General features: G+C 49.1%; 2 protein-coding genes across 3 annotated transcripts in view; one reads left to right on the top strand and one right to left on the bottom strand.

Annotated features, from left to right (window-relative positions):
• HPCA (hippocalcin) overlaps positions 1-7,986 on the top strand; it is a 27,982-nt gene extending 19,996 nt beyond the window's left edge. Inside the window, exons 4-5 of the mRNA XM_081018125.1 lie at positions 3,117-3,222; positions 4,125-7,986. Of these exons, the coding sequence (XP_080874251.1) occupies positions 3,117-3,222; positions 4,125-4,222 (204 nt within the window). The 3' untranslated portion in view covers positions 4,223-7,986. The remainder of the gene's footprint in view (positions 1-3,116; positions 3,223-4,124) is intronic.
• On the bottom strand, positions 7,924-17,190 carry TMEM54 (transmembrane protein 54). 2 transcript variants are annotated; one of them, XM_081018123.1, is made up of 6 exons: positions 16,930-17,190; positions 12,605-12,798; positions 11,987-12,046; positions 10,971-11,159; positions 10,375-10,543; positions 7,924-8,410 (listed from the first exon to the last, which is right to left on the bottom strand). In XM_081018123.1, the coding sequence occupies exons 1-6, from the start codon at positions 16,940-16,942 to the stop codon at positions 8,385-8,387; spliced, it is 651 nt and encodes a 216-aa protein (XP_080874249.1). In that variant the 5' UTR covers positions 16,943-17,190; the 3' UTR covers positions 7,924-8,384. The 2 variants fall into 2 exon arrangements, with proteins under 2 accessions (XP_080874249.1, XP_080874248.1); XM_081018122.1 differs by having other exon boundaries at positions 10,409-10,543; positions 16,930-17,188.

Raw genomic sequence — 17,190 nt, 5'->3', positions numbered from 1 at the left:
GCAGCTTCCTGGGCTGTGCCCTGATAAAAACAGGCGGTGGAGCCTGCAGGTTCGGTGGGTCCAACTCTGGTGTGTTTCACAAACTGATGCCTCCCAGATGTTTTGGGCTGCAACTCACTGGCTGATGGGAGCTGTGGTTCAAAACATCTGGGCACCAGGTTGGGGAATGCTGTCTTACACCCAGAAGATAACCAGGTTTGATTTCAGCCTGCTGCGGCTGTTGTTCTGGTTCTATGTCTTTTCAAACTATAATTTACTTTGAACATTCCTCTGCGCAGCCAGAGTGGGGGAGGGAGCAGAAACCCTTTGTAAATGAACTTGCCTTTGGGGATCCCTTTTTATTCCACGCTGACATGCGTTATGATTGTTTTTGATCCCATCCGGGTTAAAGCACCTGCTTTTGGGGAGAGAACAGGTGGGTTCCCCACAGAAAGCAAGAACTAGTCCAGATTGCTTGGAGGCAGCCGTGAATCTTTTAACTGGGTCTTGGATATTTATAAATTGGAGCTCTAAAGTGTCCTTGGCAGAGAGAAATTGGAGCACCTGGGAGGGTGGCTTCTTTTTTGTGCAGGTGAATTAAAGCTGGGTGTGTTCCAAGATCAGTCGAGGGTCCCATCTACCCATTCCTCTTGAGAGGTAGAAAGAATAACAACATCCCCTTTCAGGTTGAAAACCCAGATCTGTGAAGGATCCAACCATCTGGGGCTGGTGGGAGTTGCAGTCCAGAGCAGTTCAAGAGCACCAGGCTGGGGGAGGCTGGCCTCGTAGCAAATGGCTGCCGTGAACATCAGTGAGGGAGACATCAGTGAGGGAGTTGGTTCAGCCAGGTGTTGGAATCCTGGATTTCAAACCTTTATCCAAGATGTGAGAATTCATTGGAAGGGTCATCCTATGTTCCCTATCTGTAAAATGGGAATGACAAGGGCTTGCAATGATGATGATGATGATGATGATGGTGATGATAAGTACCACAAAATAATCAGTGATCAGAAATCCTTACTTATTTTGGTTTGGTTTGAAGTATCATGGCCATTTCATGGTTGGCCCTGGCCCGTGATCTGTCTATCCGGAGGGGCTTTTGTGGAATTTGCTAGGTACTCACACAGGGCAATGAAACATGGTGAGGAGGAGGGCGTGTGCCCTACTTTTCCTGAGGTTGCTTGGAAAAGTAGCCAAGGAGGCTTCCTTAGACAAAAGAACTCAGCAGGGACTTCCCAGGAAGTATCTTATGAGGTTATGGAAATGCAACACAGACCAGTCACCTTGATCTCAGTGGCAGCTGGCCTGGGGAGTCTGCCTCCCTCCAGATGTTGCTGCACTCCAGCTCCCAACATCCCTGGACGTTGACCTCTCTGTCTGGGGCTGATGGGAAGTAGAAATCCCACACAACATCCAGAGGGTGCCAGGATGGGAACATTTCCTCCCCACCACTTCATACAAGAATTCAGGGTCACTGAGTTCCGAAAGCAAGTCACTTGACTTCACACAACACACATCCAGCATATGGAACTCACAGCCACAAGGTAGTGGTGTTTGGTCAGTCGCTTAGACTGACAAAGGGTTTGGCAAATTCACAGAGGATAGCCTTTCTGTTAACAGCTGTCTGCAGAGGTAGTATAGGAGACAGCAGGGGAAAGTGGACTCCAGGTTCTCCTTGGAAGCTCCAGGACACTTCTGTCTCCAGCTGCTGCAGGATGCTGGTGCAATGCCTGTGTTCTTACTGAATTTTCTGCCTAGCTTTATATTGCCCTCTCCTGGTGGCAGGAGAGTATTGCATGTTTGCATTAAGGGTTGCTGCTGCTGCTGCTGCTGCTGCTGCTGCTGCTGCTGTTAGCCTGGGTTTGCCCTCCTGGACTCTGATCTTGCCCCACGCAGGGCAACAATGCAGAAGGGGTGGGGTGGTAGTGGTGCTGGTGGTGGTGGTGGTGGGAAGACTGACAGAGAGACACAGACACTTCCCCATCTGTCCTTACAGTTTGTTTTCCTCCCCATTGAATCCTGTCCTCAATGTTTAGAATATTAATTACCAATTTCTCCAACCACGCAATGCACACAGCCTCCTGGGAAACAGCAGGCCTGGGTAAAAAAGAAAAGGAAAGAACGTTATTTCGTAAATGCTGCTTTTTTATTTAATCAAGTCTGCTCTCCTTTCTTCCTTGTGGCCTCCGAGCGCTTGGAGATTGCACAAACATAGTGGCATTTCTCGTTGACTCTTACCCAGGGGGCCTCCACCACTCCTTAGAGAAGCCTGCCCTGCCCTTGGTCTGGCTGGGGCTGATGGCAGCTGTTAAGCATCTGGCGGGCACAAGGTTGGGGAAAGCTGGCTTAGGGCAAGAGATACTAGGGTGGGGAGAGGATTAGACATGCATTAGATGTGGGAAGCTCCGGAGCACAACCAGGAAACCCAGAGCTGAGCAGATGGTGCTGGCAGCTCTTGAGTTCCCAGCATTGCCCAGCTTGCCCAGACAATGCTGGGGAGGTGACGGGCTGCTCTGGAGGGCCCCTCCCCATCAATCCCTGCCATCTGCGCTGTGCTGCTAGCCTGGCACGCAAGGAGGCTGCTGCATTTCACACGCTTTCTTCTGACCCGTGGCAGGAATCTTTGCACAACCTGAAGATCTGAGATGGGCCTGCCTGTGTTAAGTGTTGCATTGGGAAGGTTGGGAAGGTTTTTGTAGAGTTTCTGGCAGACCTTATCATAGGGGCAGCCAATGTGGCGCCCTGCAGATATTTGGGACTACAGCTCTTGTCATCCCCAGCTAGCAAGTCCAATGGTCAGAGATGATGGGCGTTGGAGAGAACCACATTGGCCTGCCCTGTCTTAAAATATGAATTCAGAGGTGTTGGGAGTGCTCAGCTGCCTGGAAAGGGCAGCCTTTTCTCCTGGAAATATTCCCCCCCCCCCCGGCAACAATTTCAGAGGCTTGGGGGCTGGTTGTGACTATGCACTTTTAAGAGGAGCTGCTTTCTCCATTCTGCATGGCATTCTCTTTATCGATCTGCCGGAAAGGCAAAATAGAGCTCAAGAGGGAGAACTCCTTGCTTAAGCTGACCGTCCCCACAGGGCTGCAGCTCGGAATTTGTGTCTCAACTGGTTCCCTGCTCCTTCTCCACAGGCCATCTACAAAATGGTCTCGTCTGTGATGAAGATGCCTGAAGATGAGTCAACTCCTGAGAAGCGGACGGAGAAAATCTTCCGACAGATGGATACCAATAATGATGGTAAATGAAAGGAGAGAAAGATTAAGAGGCAACCATCATCCTTAAATCCAGAGCTCTTAGATGGAAAGGCAGGCATGCTGATTAAATATATCAGTTGGGGCGGGGGGCGGGGAGAGTGACAGGAGGATGATTTGGCACAGTGATTTGGCAAAGCTGGAGGTCAAAGGTGGCGGGAGGCAGGGAAGGAAAGCCAAGACGCCTTCCTGCTGCAAGGACAGGTTTTAGCATTGCTTTGCATGCAGAAGGTCCTAGGTTCAATCCCCAAACACATCTCTGTGTAGGATTGGGGAATGCCCCCTGGTCTGAAGCCCTGGAGAAGGAAGATCTCTTCCTGCTAACTCACCTGCAAGGTGGTTGCCACTTTGGGAACAACCAGTCTAGATGGTTTGGACAACAACTCCCATCAACCGCTGCGAGTGCAGCTATGAGATGGATAGATGGATGGATGGATGGATGGATGGATGGATGGATGGATAGCTCTTGACCCTACATATAAATATAATGCAACAGCCTAAGGGAAGCTAAGCAGGTGCTCTGTTGTGGTCACTGGCTGACCTTGGAGTCTTGCCATGGGGAAGAGGTAGGGTAATAAACAGTAAAACAAGGGGAGAGGTGACAGGAAACCTCCACGTGCTCCTTGTGATGCTGAAAGATGAAAGGCCAACCTGAAGAGAAAGGTTGTTAACTATGCACTGGGTTGGACAAATTGGACATGGCAAATCTTTGATGTCATGGAATCCCATAAAAGGTGGGGCTCCTGGGAGTCCTGTGCCTTCTCTGTCACTTGTCGCAGGTATGGGCCCTGATCCCCGGTCTGCCGCAACCAGACCTGAGCCCGTGACGTTCTAGGCTCCCTTCTGGATGGTGTGTTCATTTTGTTCTCCCCTGTCTTTCCTCCCCAGGCAAACTGTCCCTGGAAGAGTTCATCAAAGGCGCGAAGAGTGATCCTTCCATTGTGAGGCTGCTGCAGTGTGACCCCAGCAGCGCCTCCCAGTTCTGAGCACCCCCCGCCCTGTCTTCCCTGTGCAGCAGCAGCAGCAGCAGTGGCAGGACAAGGCGGCTTTCGGAAGCGGAGGCGGCACCACCACCACCACCTCACTTGGCTCACGATCTCTCCCCTCCCCCAAGGAGGTGACCAGCTTCCCAGTTCTCCCCTTGGGGTAACGGACATGTCCCCAAGGAGGCAAACGGCACTGCCGACGTATTTCTGTCTTCTGACTCACAGGTTTCCTCTCTCCCCCTCCCCGAACACTGTAGTTGTGTGTGAATGTGACACTGATGTGGGGGTGGGGGCTCCTGCGTGGTCAGGACAGTGGCAGCAAGAAGATGGAGCACATAGGCCAACTCATTTCCTTAGGTGTTGGCATTTGGGTTTTGCAAACTGTTTTCCACACCTGACTGCTGCTTGTGATGCACTATAACTGTGACTGCATGTGTGTGTGTGTTTGTACGTCTTTAATTACAGGAGCAGAATATGCTGCCTGGGGTCCAGTTCAGCCTCCTGAGAACCTTGCGCTGTCTCTTTCTGTAAAGCGAGCCCTCTAGGATTTGGGGCTGCCAAGGGAGACTCTTGGGAAACTGAATGAAATCTCATAAGGAAGGAGGAGATTGGGGGGGGGGGAGATGTTAAAAGATACGATTGGACAATGAGCAGGACTAGCAGTGGTCATTTGCTCAGTACTCTGTGTAACTGTTGGCTTCTCGACCCTGGCTAGGAGAATATATTACGTATAAAACAGCCGCTGCCAACCTGGTTCCCACCAGATGTATCGGACTACAATTCCCATCAGCCCCAGCCAGCACCTGTTGGCTGGAGCTGTTGGGCGTTGTCACCCAATACATCCGGCAGGCACCAGGTTGGCACAGGCCAATGTAATATAAGCACAAATATATACATTTGCATCATTTAGGAGCATCTCTTTCCAGTATAGAGCTAGTATTTTTCGCCTACACTACATGCAAACCCTGGTTGTTGTCTGATTCACATGGCGCAGTCTCACACTTTTCAAGGGTGCTTGAACGCAAACAATCCTGTCTCACTGAAAGGTGCTGGGCCTCGATGGCCTTCAGGGGCCCGCAGATCAACATATAAAGAACCTGAGAAGGAATCACACACTGACAGCATGTAGGGCAATTTATTTAGTTGGTTCATTCGTAACCCACACCTTCCTTGCGTGTTTGTTTCAGGAAGGGCAGAGTGTCATCCTTGACCTCTGTTTCAAGCGCCACTGAAAGGAATAGCCCAAGCCCCCTTCCTTAAGCCTTCCCACATTTGTTGTCTCAGGGGGCACACCTTAGAGCACCTGGTGCAGTTGGGGAGAGCTCCTCCATCGGACCCTGAAAAGCTGCAAGGGACTCATCGGGTCTCAAGGCTGCCCATAGAGGAACAGCTTCAGAAGCCAACCCCTCAACAGCCAAGGTTAAGCATTCACATCCCTTCAGCACTTTCACATGTCTGTAATTTATTTATTTATCAGTTTTATTTATATCCCATCTCCCTCTGTGAAAGATGTCCAAGGCAGTCAGTTATCAACATAAAAACACAACAATATCCAGTGTACAAAAATAATAATAATAAACCCCAGAGTCATACAACTCCAGTGTCTACCCCCATCCAATGGCCTGGGCAGATAAAAACGTCCTCAATTTCCTCTTGAGCACAACCAGTTAATCCTTCACCACCATCCTTGTAAGGTAGGACAATCTGTATTACAGATTGAAGGCTGTGAGAGAGCAATGACTCAGCTACGACCAATGAATGGGTGTGAGATTTGACCCAGGGTATCCATATGCTCAGCTGGTTAAGAGCCTGGTGCTGATAATGCCAAGGTTGCAGGTTCAATCCCTGTTTGGGACAGCTGCATATTCCTGCATTGCAGGGGGTTGGACTAGATGGATCTCAAGATTCCCTTCCAACTGTACAATTCAATACACATGGATGGCTCAGATTCAGTTGGCACTAATAAGAGAGTACTGAGGCCTCAATAAACAGACACGTTGTCCATGTTGCATGTTTCACCAGGCCCCACATTGAGCTTCAGCGAGGCAGTTCCTGTTGCTGCATTGTGGGTGAGAGATCAGAAGCAGGCAGCTGGGCTACTACCTGTGCAGGCTGGCCAGATCTGGCTGCCTCCCTTCCCGGCCAAGAACCACATAGGGCTTGGCCACACAACCCATGGGTGTGTGCTTTGCAAATAAATGGGAAACCTGGAACCAGGCAATCAAAATCTGTTCCTTTGCATACATGTGCCCAGTGAACACCCACCCACATTTCTGCTTCTATGGAGTTGGGCTTTTATTTCTGCTCTTGGGGAGGGCAAGCAGGGAGCAACAATTACCAAGAGCTGAAAGTCCACTTTAAATGAAGGCTGGGGTTCTCAGGGTGTGGCTGCAGGAGACACCATGGGTAGAGGCAGCAAGTTTGGTTTGCCCAGATGAATCCCAGCCTACCCAGGAGAACTGTTGCACTAATGAATCAGTCTGCTCCCCCCAGACCACTCGCCCCAATGGTCTTCCGGCTCTGGAATGCCTTTTTGTTAACCCACCCATCTCTAGAAGCATAGAGCATGCCCAGACAACAGTTTTAGACTCCACCTGCCACGTGTGCACTGAAGTCCATTCTTCCCTGCCCTGCTATTTCAGTGAGTATTTGCAATTGGTGGGGAGGGGGCTCAGTGGACATGGGGTTAGAACTTTAGCAGTAGGTTGGGATGCGTGGCAAGCAGGATTAACTGGGTGAGGAAATGTGAAGGCATCCCAGTCAAATACAGTGAATGGTACAGCCCACACAACTGTTTCTGAAATGGAGGGCGTCATCACAAGCTTGCTGTCCAGCTCTACTATCCAAGATGTGATGGAATGTTTTATGCCGTTCTGTGTGGATGAATAGTAGGAAGCTAAAATTGGGGATTGGCATTCAGAGCAGCCCTGAGAGATGGTGCCCTTTGCAATTGACCCCAAGGCTGGAGAAGAAGCAGAAGGCGCTGTGAGGCAAGAGGAAATGGCCAGTGGGGCAGAAGGTGGTGAGGTTTGGCACCGTTTGCCATGGCCTCTGCCAACCTGGCGCACTCCAGATGTTTTGGACTACAACTCCCATCAGCTCCAGCTTCATGCAACCATATGATGCTGAGGCTGATGGAAGTTATAATCCAAAACATAGAGGGCACAAGGTTGGCAGAGACCGATGTACAACTTGTTTAGCCGATTAATTAGCTGCCTCTTAACCTGTCAATGGTTAAATTAATGCATAAAATTTAAATTTCCCAAATCTTCAATGCAGATGGCCCTTCTAACATACTGAAGGCAGTGTCAGTTTAATTTACAATTTCACAAAGAAATGCTACCACGCCTTCTTAGAAGGAAAAGGCCGTCTTCCATAGATCCATTTCCATTGCCTTCTAAATTAATGCAAAATAGCTTCCAAGAATCGCAGTCCCTCCAGTCAAAATTTGTCCCCCCGATTAGTCCAAGGAAGCATTCGTTGATCAATGCCATCCCACCCACCACCCTCCTTCTTCAAAGAGGGCTGTTTGCTCACAACGGAGCTCCAGTCCCCTTTTCTACCTCAGAAATGGCTGAGAGTATTGCCACCCCTCCGCTCTGGAGAAGAACCCAGCTCCACCCCATTGCAGAAGTGGAAGCATCAGTCCTTCATCCATCCATCACAGGAGTGCATGCAGGAAGCGGGAGGGGGAAGGGAACCACAGGCTTTGTTTGTTTTTAATAGCTTCAAAAATAAAAGGTTTTTTTTTTGTCTCAGTGCAATGGCCCGCAGAGTCATTTCAGATGCTCACGGGAGCCACGTGGGCCCGGCAGCTCCCTTCGTTCTGGAGGAGAGGAGCGCTTGGGGTCGATTTCTCAGCACAAAGCACCAGAGTGCTAATCAGAGCAGTAAAAGGTTTGGGCCTCAAGGGAGGCCACTGTTCTCCCGCTTCTGGATCCCAGTTGCTAAGCTTTGGGCACCGCCCACTGCGGAGAGGAAGCACGAGGGGCCACGTCCATGCAGACTGGAGTGAGGCTGGACCGCGAAGCAGAGGAAGCCACCAGATGACACTGCAAGAGCAGCCGCAATCTGGGCGGCGGCAACAACTGGCCTCTAGAGCCGCGCCGTCTCCATGCGGTCCAACCTCAGGAGATTGTGGCCCTCGCAGCTTTCTCTGGTCTCAGGCATGACAATCTGCAGGGAGACCTATAAATCAAAAAGGCCGGAATTAACAATAGTCCAAATGCAGCAAAGCCACTTCAAGGTCATTTCTGTTTCTCAGAATGAACGTGTTGCTGTTTTTTAACCACACAAGGGAAATCTCACAGAAAACAATTGCTCACTGAGGGGGTAAATACTGAAGTTTGTCACATGAGGGAACATTCATCACATAGCAAACTGGGCAAGGGGGCAGGAGGAGTTCATCAGATCAGGAAGCTCACTTGTCTTGACAGTTAACCAGTTGTTCATAGGTCGGGAGGGGGCAGTTTGTAGATAACAGACATCTAGATCATTGGACCACATTCCTTTGATTAAAACTTTAATGAGCATTTGGAACAGATCCCATTGGCATTCATCAGAGTAAATATGGCAGCTAGGTCACCACAGATGTCTGTGATGTGCCGCTGTCTTATATTCAAACAGCTCTTCTGGGGTCAGTTGAAGGTGCTTCTTTTTCTGCCACAGTTTCCCCATGCAAAAAGAGCTTTTAAGCCCTTTGCCTTGATTGCAGGGCAAGACTCGCTCAGGACACCAGCTCCAGAATGATAGGGATACTTCTGCAAGATCTTGCAGGAACTCTGGACAGCACTCCAAGAGCATCCCCAAAAAGGCCCACCAAGAGGGCCTTGTGCTGCCCCCCCTCCCAGCAGCAAGACAGAAAGTTTAAAAACACTGCCATTCTTGCATTTCACTTGTGGGACTTCAGCCAGCCGACCTTCAACCATGTGTGGTTGAAATAATGCAATTTAAATGTGCATAAGATGCAGTTGTGCTATATCAGTTGCTGGGAATCACAGCAGTCAGGCGCTGCTTTGTGGGCTCCCCAGAAGAGGCAGGATGGGCCCCCTTTGGCCAGATCCAGCAGCCAGGCTCTTCTTATGTGCCAAATCGGGTCACAGTGTCACTGTCAGGGTGGTGTATACGGAGCTGGCACACAGACACACTGATGCACAAATGATAGAAAGGTTCTGTTATTGGCAGGTATATTGCAAATTGGGTACGGCCAGAATTAACTAGATGCAAATTTACCAATGAGTTGCAAATTGCTAATTATTTGACACTGGCCAAATTATTCAGGGGTGGTTCAAAGGCCCCAGAGAGCTTGAATTTGAATATTTGACAAGATTCTGACAGGCGTAATTGGATCCAGGAGTTTCAGGGTCCCAGCTGCATCAGAGGAGAAGGCCAGCGTTAAGAGCCTCGGCTGCCCTGCGGAATTGCTTTCAGTTTGCAGAGTAAAGGCTCTGCAGACCATTCGCCTACCATCTGAAGCTGCCACCGTTAACTCGATGCCCTCTAGATGTTCTGGATAGCAGCTTATCATCAGCCTTAGCCAGCACAGCCACCATCACTGGGGCTGATGGGGAGCTGTAGTTCGAAACATCTGGAAGGCTTCCAAGCTGGCAAAGGCCAATGTGAAGAATGGAAGCAGGCAACTGACATAACCAGAGGGGCTGGTAGACTCCCAGCAGCCAACGAGGCCAGTGGGTTAGGGTTAGAATTGGTGGGGCCCAGCAAACCCTGGAGGGCCACAGATGTTCCCTGCATTGTGGCATTTATTCGCTTATTCATTGCATTTATTATACTGCCTTTCTGCCAAGGCACCCTGTGAGGTTAAAAGGGTTAAAACAAATGATATTACATGTAAAGTTGGGTGGGGAAGGGGACAGTCCAGCTAGAGCAGTCCCCAGTATGATCTTCACCTGCCTCCCTCGGTCTCAGATCTTAGATCCTGCCTCTAATTTATTTGTTTTATTACACAGGTGGGGCACCTCTGGCCCTCCAGATGCTACTGGACTGTCATCAGCCCACCTTAGCCAACAATTGGGGGTTGTAATCCAGCAACATCTGGAGGTGCAAGGAGCTATCAGAATTTGGGAGTGGTGCTAGAGTGGGGGAATCGCACAGCAAACCCTTCTGCAAAGTACATGACCAAAGGAGACAAGAACCTGAATCAGGAGGGTGGTGCAAGGAGATTTGTACCTTCTTCTTGCGTGTCCGCCTGTGACACAGCCTCAGATTCAGGAGCACAAGGGTGACCAGGAAGCATCGAATGCTGAAGATGATCTCTATGGCATCCAGGAGGAAGGAGATGCCCCAAAGGACCAAAGCTGAGCTCTGTGGGGAGGGAGGAAAGAGGGCATGAGGGGGGCCTTCAAATTTTTGGAGTCAAAACCCAATGCCTCATAGAACCATGAAGGCAGGACCTCCAGATCACCTAATGCAGCATTTGCAATCAACCCATGCAATCCAGGGCCAGAGTATATCACAATCCCACAAGGAAACGCAAGAGATGACCCAGCTAAGGTCTTGCATTAGCTGAATGAGTGTGCATGGACTCTAGAGACTTCTGCAAACTGCAGAGGATCCTCAGCAGGAAAAAGGAACAGCATTAAAGTGTCCCTAGAGGTTAGGAACTAAACCATGCTAGAACCCTAACGTTACACTAGAAGCTTTTAATAATCCCGCCCCCTCCATCTTAGCACCTCTCCCATTGCTTCTTCCAAGAGCTCCCTTGTGGCAGGAGCCCACTTGGTAGACTTACATAGACCCGGGTGGGGTCAAAAGGGCACTCGTGTGCAATCTGGATGATATCCACGTTGGCAAAGGTGCAACGAGCCAGGAGGGATCGCCCATTGTTGATGAATGTGTAAATGATGGCGATGGCCAGCCCCACTGAGCAGAACAGCGAGAGGAGGGCACTGCTGATGCTGAGGGAGAAAACGGCCCATCTCTGCAATGGAGAGAACACAGTGGTGGGTCTGCTAGTCAAATAGGCCAGGCACACATGGCTTGCTGCAGCAGGGAGCAAGGGGTCCAAATCCCACCCAAAGTGACCATGGGAAAGGACACTCGAAGGTCGGGGTGCATCATCTGGGAGCTGAGCAGAGAGCTCAGGTTTCTTGGACACCCACAAACTCCCAGGAACATGCAAAGTGTTTCTTTCACTGTTGTGTTTGGGCTCTGGTATCCATTCAGTCATTTATATATTTCTAAAGATTTGTCGACAGCTTAATCACCACTTTCTCAAAGCCAAATTGAGATGCCAGGCATTAAACGTGGCACACCTCAAAACCTGCAGGCTGGCTTCTATGCCCGTCCCCTCCCCAAGCCAAGCATCCCCACACCGAAATTGACACAGCCACCATCCCAGAAAGCGGGTCGTCCCCCCGTCCCCCCCGCTCCTGGAGCAGCCCGAGGAAGGAGTCAAATAGATTGCAAGGTAGCAATGTGGAAACCAATCATTCTTGGGTGGGGCTCTTTACTCCCCCGATTCTTGAGCTGCAGCCAGTGGGGATATTTTACAACTTCTGAAGCTATCAAACTTTCCATGCCATCATCTCATCTCCTGGGTGGGGCAGGCAGCTGGGCTGACAGTAACTTAAGATAGGAGAATACTTAGCTGGGAGTGGGTCTCATGAAAAAGAGGGTCCCTTGCCTGAAGGTCAAGGCTTCGATAAACAGCTGGGTGTAACTAAGAGCCTTGAAGGGCTCCTCCACTTGGAAACATGACCCGCCTCTTAAGGGAGATGCCTCTGCTCCAAGAGAGGGGTTTCTTACCAGTGATTTCCGGGATACATATCTGGAGAGCACAATTGCTGCTATTCCGCAGGAGATTGTCTGCAAAGGGGTGACAGATGACAGGAAATAACACACCGCAAAGAGTTTTACAAGGTTACAAGCTGGGCTGTATGTGTGGGAAGCCAAATCCCCAAAATCCAAATGGTGCATTCAAGGGGCCATATGTGCAAATAAAGCACATTTGAGAATTTTGCACCATCTATTTGCATGTGGGGGACTAAAGATTAGTGCTCCCCAAATTTTGGCTCTGGCCATTCCCACAGTAGACCAGAAGCCCCCAACCTCAAACAGAACACAGGTTCCCTACCCTAAAAGCACATCATTTCCCCCATCATAAGAGGGAATAGCAACTATGTATTTACTTGTATGGAAGCCAGAAAAGGGGTTGACTCAGCTACACCATTGGGGGCGGACTACACTGCAAGATACTACTACTACAACTTTTAATTGCTCTCTGCCAACCATATCCCAAACTGGAGCACATTTAGTTCATTTCCTAGAACTTCAAGGGCACCCTCTCTGCCTTTGCAGAGCTAGCCCTGAGAAGGCACGTCAGTCTTCCCTCCTCCAGCAAAGACCCTGCAAGGAAAGGCGTACCAAGATGGCAGAGATCACGGTCACAATGTTGGAGATGGCGTACTGCAGGGAAATGGTGTCATGCGGGTTGGCAATGTGCCGCAGCACTGTCCCATGGACCAGAGCGCTGGTGATGAAGTTTAGGTGGCCAATGACTATCAGGATGAGCCCTGTTTTCATCAAGAGCTTCTGGGCACTGCTGGAGTCAAGGTGACCTGAAAGAGAGGGAGGCGAGGTCTTTCTTCCAGGACTGAGTCTGGCTCACAAGCCACTGTCTCACCTACACCCACAGCATGGAATGTTGCAAAGTAAAACAAAGCCAGAGGAAAATTATTATTTATTTCATCCTTATTGCCCTGCCCTTCCTCCCATTGGGAGCACTAGTTAGAAATTTTAAAAACCTCCCCCTTTCCATGCCAGGCATCATGTCTCCCTCCCCTTACTTACCCTTTCTCCAAACCAGGGGTCAGCAAACTTTTTATGCAGGGGGCCGGTCCACTGTCCCTCAGAGCTTGTGGAGGGCCGGACTATCTATCTATCTATCTATCTATCTATCTATCTATCTATCTATCTATCTATCTACCAAAAAACCAGATTGCTATGCACACTGCGAGGGGGGCAAGTAGTCCTCCTCCTACACATACACACACAGCCAGCCACCTTCTCGGTTTGCCGCCTGCCTCATTCACTGAAGGGCTGGCAGCGGTGGCACGAAATGGGCTTCCTGCCCGCCTAGAGAAAGCATCTGGCCCCCAGGCCTTAGTCTGCCGACCCCTGCTCTAAACCTTAGTTTAGAAAGTTCAGGTCCCAAACATCATAATCTTCCCACATAGGGAGGGAAATTTATTTCAGCTGCTTGATAGCTGCCTTTGTTGTCCTTTTCTGCCCCTTCCCCAATTCTACAGTATCCCTTTTGAAAGGTCACAGAACTATATACATGGAGGACGCCAAGTGTGGCTGTGCCACAGATTTGTATAAAAGCATCACGTGAGTTGATATAACGTGGCAGTTTTATGTTGATCCTTTCCTAAGAATCCCTAGAATGGAATTTCCCTTCCACACACCCCACCTCCAGGCTTCCATGTGCTACAACATTTTTACCAAGTTTTCCCGAAGTGATCCAAGATCTTGTTCCTGCTCTGTCACTGCCAGCTTAGACCTCCAAATAAGGTATATATTTCAGCTGGTCATTTATTCCAGAGAGCTGGAACTCAGACACTAAAAGGCCTGTTTCTAGTACAGGCTAAATGCAACTCTGGGGCAAATGGCACTCTCAGTAGTGCCTCATCTGAGAAACACAGTTGCTGGGCAGCAATATAGTAACGAGGAGGAAATAGAAAGAAAAGAGGTAAGAGCGGAAAGCTGTTATCGGAGGAAGAAACACATATAAAAGATCAAGGGAAGAAAAGCACTGGCAGAGAGGGGTTTTTTGGGGGGTAGGGATAAGGCACATGCTGAGTGTGGTAGGAAAATGAGTAAAAAATACTTTCCTAGTGTGGCAGACACAAGAGCTATAGGGCTTTCCTGGTGGTGGCCCCATGCTTGTGGCCCCACCTTCCTACAGAAACTACGAAAGGCCCTTTCAACATTCACATTCAAAACAAGCTATGAGGGCCATTTTGTTCCCTTCTGCCTTTGTTTGACAACATTTTAATGCCAGTGATTCTGATTCTTATGTTTCTAACCCCTCTGCAAAGTATTTTAAATGTATCTCCTTTGACTGAACATCACCTTGGGAGGTCAAAGCCCTAAGTGATGGAATATAAATAAATACTTTAAATAAAGAGCTAAAACATTGCAGATTTGGTGGGCTCCTGATTTACAATGCCTATGCTGTGTTTCAGCTGGAGTTACCACAGACATATACAATATCTCCTGAAAATCAAGATGAAAACAATTGGAGGGTAAACCATCTCCTTTTAAAGTATTCCAGGGAAGGAGGATCTTGCTTGCTCTGACCGACAGTCCCAACAGCTGCTGCCAGTCAATGCAGACAGTACTGAGAAAGATGAACCAAGAGCCTGAGTCAGTACTAGACAGATTCCTGTGTTATGTTCTTATAGCTCAGTCGGTAAAGCCTTAAACTCTTAATCTCAGGGTTGTGGGTTCAAGCCCCATATTGGGCAAAACATTCCTGCATTGCATGGGGTTGAACTAGATGAGTCTCAAAATCCCTTCCAATTCTATAAATCTATTATTCCTGTTGGAGAGCCTGGGGTCCTGCAGATAATATTAGACTCCAACTCCTATCAGCATGGCCAGGGATGATGGGAGTTGTAGTCCAACAACTTATGTAGGGCTGCAGATTCCCTAGCCCTGGGCTACATGGACCAAAGGTCTGGTGCAGGAGGCTACTGAATGGCTACATCTTGGCCCGACTCTATAGTGACACCACGCTAACTCACAGAAGCCTCAGCCAGGCAGATGGAAGCTTTCTGTAAGACCATAGAACAGGTTTTTAGGGGACCCACTTTTTGCTGATTTATCACACTATTTGCTTTCTTATGGTGACTTTCTACTTTTATTATATGTTTGGAGAAGGACAGGACAGAAATGAGACTATAAATCAAGATACACAATGTACTGCCATATGCAAAGATATACAAATTGTACCAAAAAATTACACCTTTTCTATTTCCAGCCCCCCTGCATCTTTGCCCATTAACAGCAACCATTTATCTTGCCAGATTGCTGGTGTAGTGCCCAATATACAGAATGATATACATTTCATTTACTGAAAAATGCTGGATATGGGGAGGGAAGGAGCAACACAATAGGTTAACATTTGCAAGAGTCAATGGTTAGGAAGGCAAGTTAACCTAACTCAGATGCAGGAACAAGTTTGGAACCTTTCTCAATATTCCCCTGTGGTGCTTATCTGCACCTGTACAGTATTTGCACTGTGTGCACACTTTATTGCTCTTTGGACTAGGGCACAGGGAAGGTCTCTCAGAGGCGTAACTGTAAGCTAGGCCGATGTTGTTCAATCTTGGGTGCCCAGACACTGTTGGACTCCCATCAGCCCCAGCCCCCAAAGCCAATGGGATGATATGAGTTGACGTTGAACAATATCTGGGAATCTAAGGTTGAAAAACCACTGGGCCAGGCTGTCAGGTGAGAGCTGGGAGTCCCCAGCCACAGCCTGACAAAAGGCACAACTTCCAGATCTCCAGACTAGTCAAGCGTTCCAGGCCTGAGGATCAACACTTCCCTTCCAGAAAGGAAGCGAAGGAACCTCAGTGGCTGTTTGTGGGGCAAGCTCCTCTTTACCACAACTGTGTTGCAGAACAGAAAGATGCAGAGCCACCTTCCACAGATCAAGGCAGAGAGACAGAGACAGAGAGAGGAAGTGGGGAGACAGACACCTTTTCAGAGGGAAAATTTCACACCATTGGATCAAGGGTTTATGGAGAACATTCAGGCATGTTGACTCAAGCTCCATAAGGAAGTCCCAGCAAGGTGGCATTTCCTTTGGAAAACAAGTCCGTGTCTTTAAAGATTAACCACTCGTTAAACAGCAAACAGCAATCAAGGTCATCTTCCTGCTAGAACATCCCAAAGTCTACAGGCTGCAAGTAGGGTTTTTGGGTGGGGGGAGGGAGGAGAAGGTAAAATTGTAAAGGACATTCAGCATGCTAGTGGTTTAGACTCCCGTTTTTGCTCTTGCAGGTCAATGTGGTAACCGGTGGGGGCAGGTACTTCTCAGGAATCTGTTCTGGAAATCATCTTTGCAGACAGGTGATTTCCCAGGGCGCACAGTCTTCCTCCCCGTTTTCTTCACTTGTCAACATTTCACTTAACCACCTTAGGCACAGGTGCCTGCCTTTTGGGCAGGGGGGGGATTATGAAAATTTGTAAAGTCCCATGTGTGCTGATGGTTCTAACCAAAGCTGTTTATAAAGAACAAAAACCACCAAGAGCTGAAGAAGAAAATAGGAGTTCCATTTTTATTCTACTAGCCAGCCTTAGGCAAATCACTTTCTCAAACACTGTGCCTTGACCTCATATACTACTGAAACCCAGGATCCCTTTGGATGCCACAGAACAGCCTTCACCAACTTTGTGCCCTCCAGATGTTTTGGGCTGCAACTCCCATCAGTCCCAGGACCAGCACAGCCTTGCTGGCTAACGCTAATAGTAGCTGTAATCCCCTAGCCAGAGGGTGGCCAGGTTGGCTGCCATTGAAGATGCTGAGCCAAACCTCTTTAGCTGTGTTTGGTTGCATCGTGGGACACTTGGCACTGTTGCAAGGAAGCCTGAAGGTACTGACACCTTTCTAGGGAAGGGAAGTGCCAAGGGACTGCCCTGCCCCGCTTGCCTTTGACTTTGGAGAGGAGCCAACTCACCCAGCCGACACATCTTTGCAGTTTGGGATCAGGCCATCAAAATACATGAGTTAAAGTCCTCTGTTCTCGTTGTCTCTGCAGAGCACCTGGGAGCTGGCCTTGCTGTAGCTGCAGCTGCCTTGGCACTTCTTGACCATCCACCTATTTCGCGCTTCTTCTGGTGCCGCCTGGCTCTCAGCATCAACCCTCCTCCTCCTCCAACCCTACAACTGCAATTTGAAATCAGCTCTTCCTGTTTGACCAGCTCTCCAGGCTCTAGAA

The sequence above is a fragment of the Podarcis pityusensis genome, assembly GCF_964106645.2.
Source record: "Podarcis pityusensis genome assembly, chromosome: 8".
In the NCBI taxonomy this organism is placed as follows: Eukaryota; Metazoa; Chordata; class Lepidosauria; order Squamata; family Lacertidae; genus Podarcis; species Podarcis pityusensis.
This window is presented reverse-complemented; position numbering and strand designations above follow the sequence as displayed.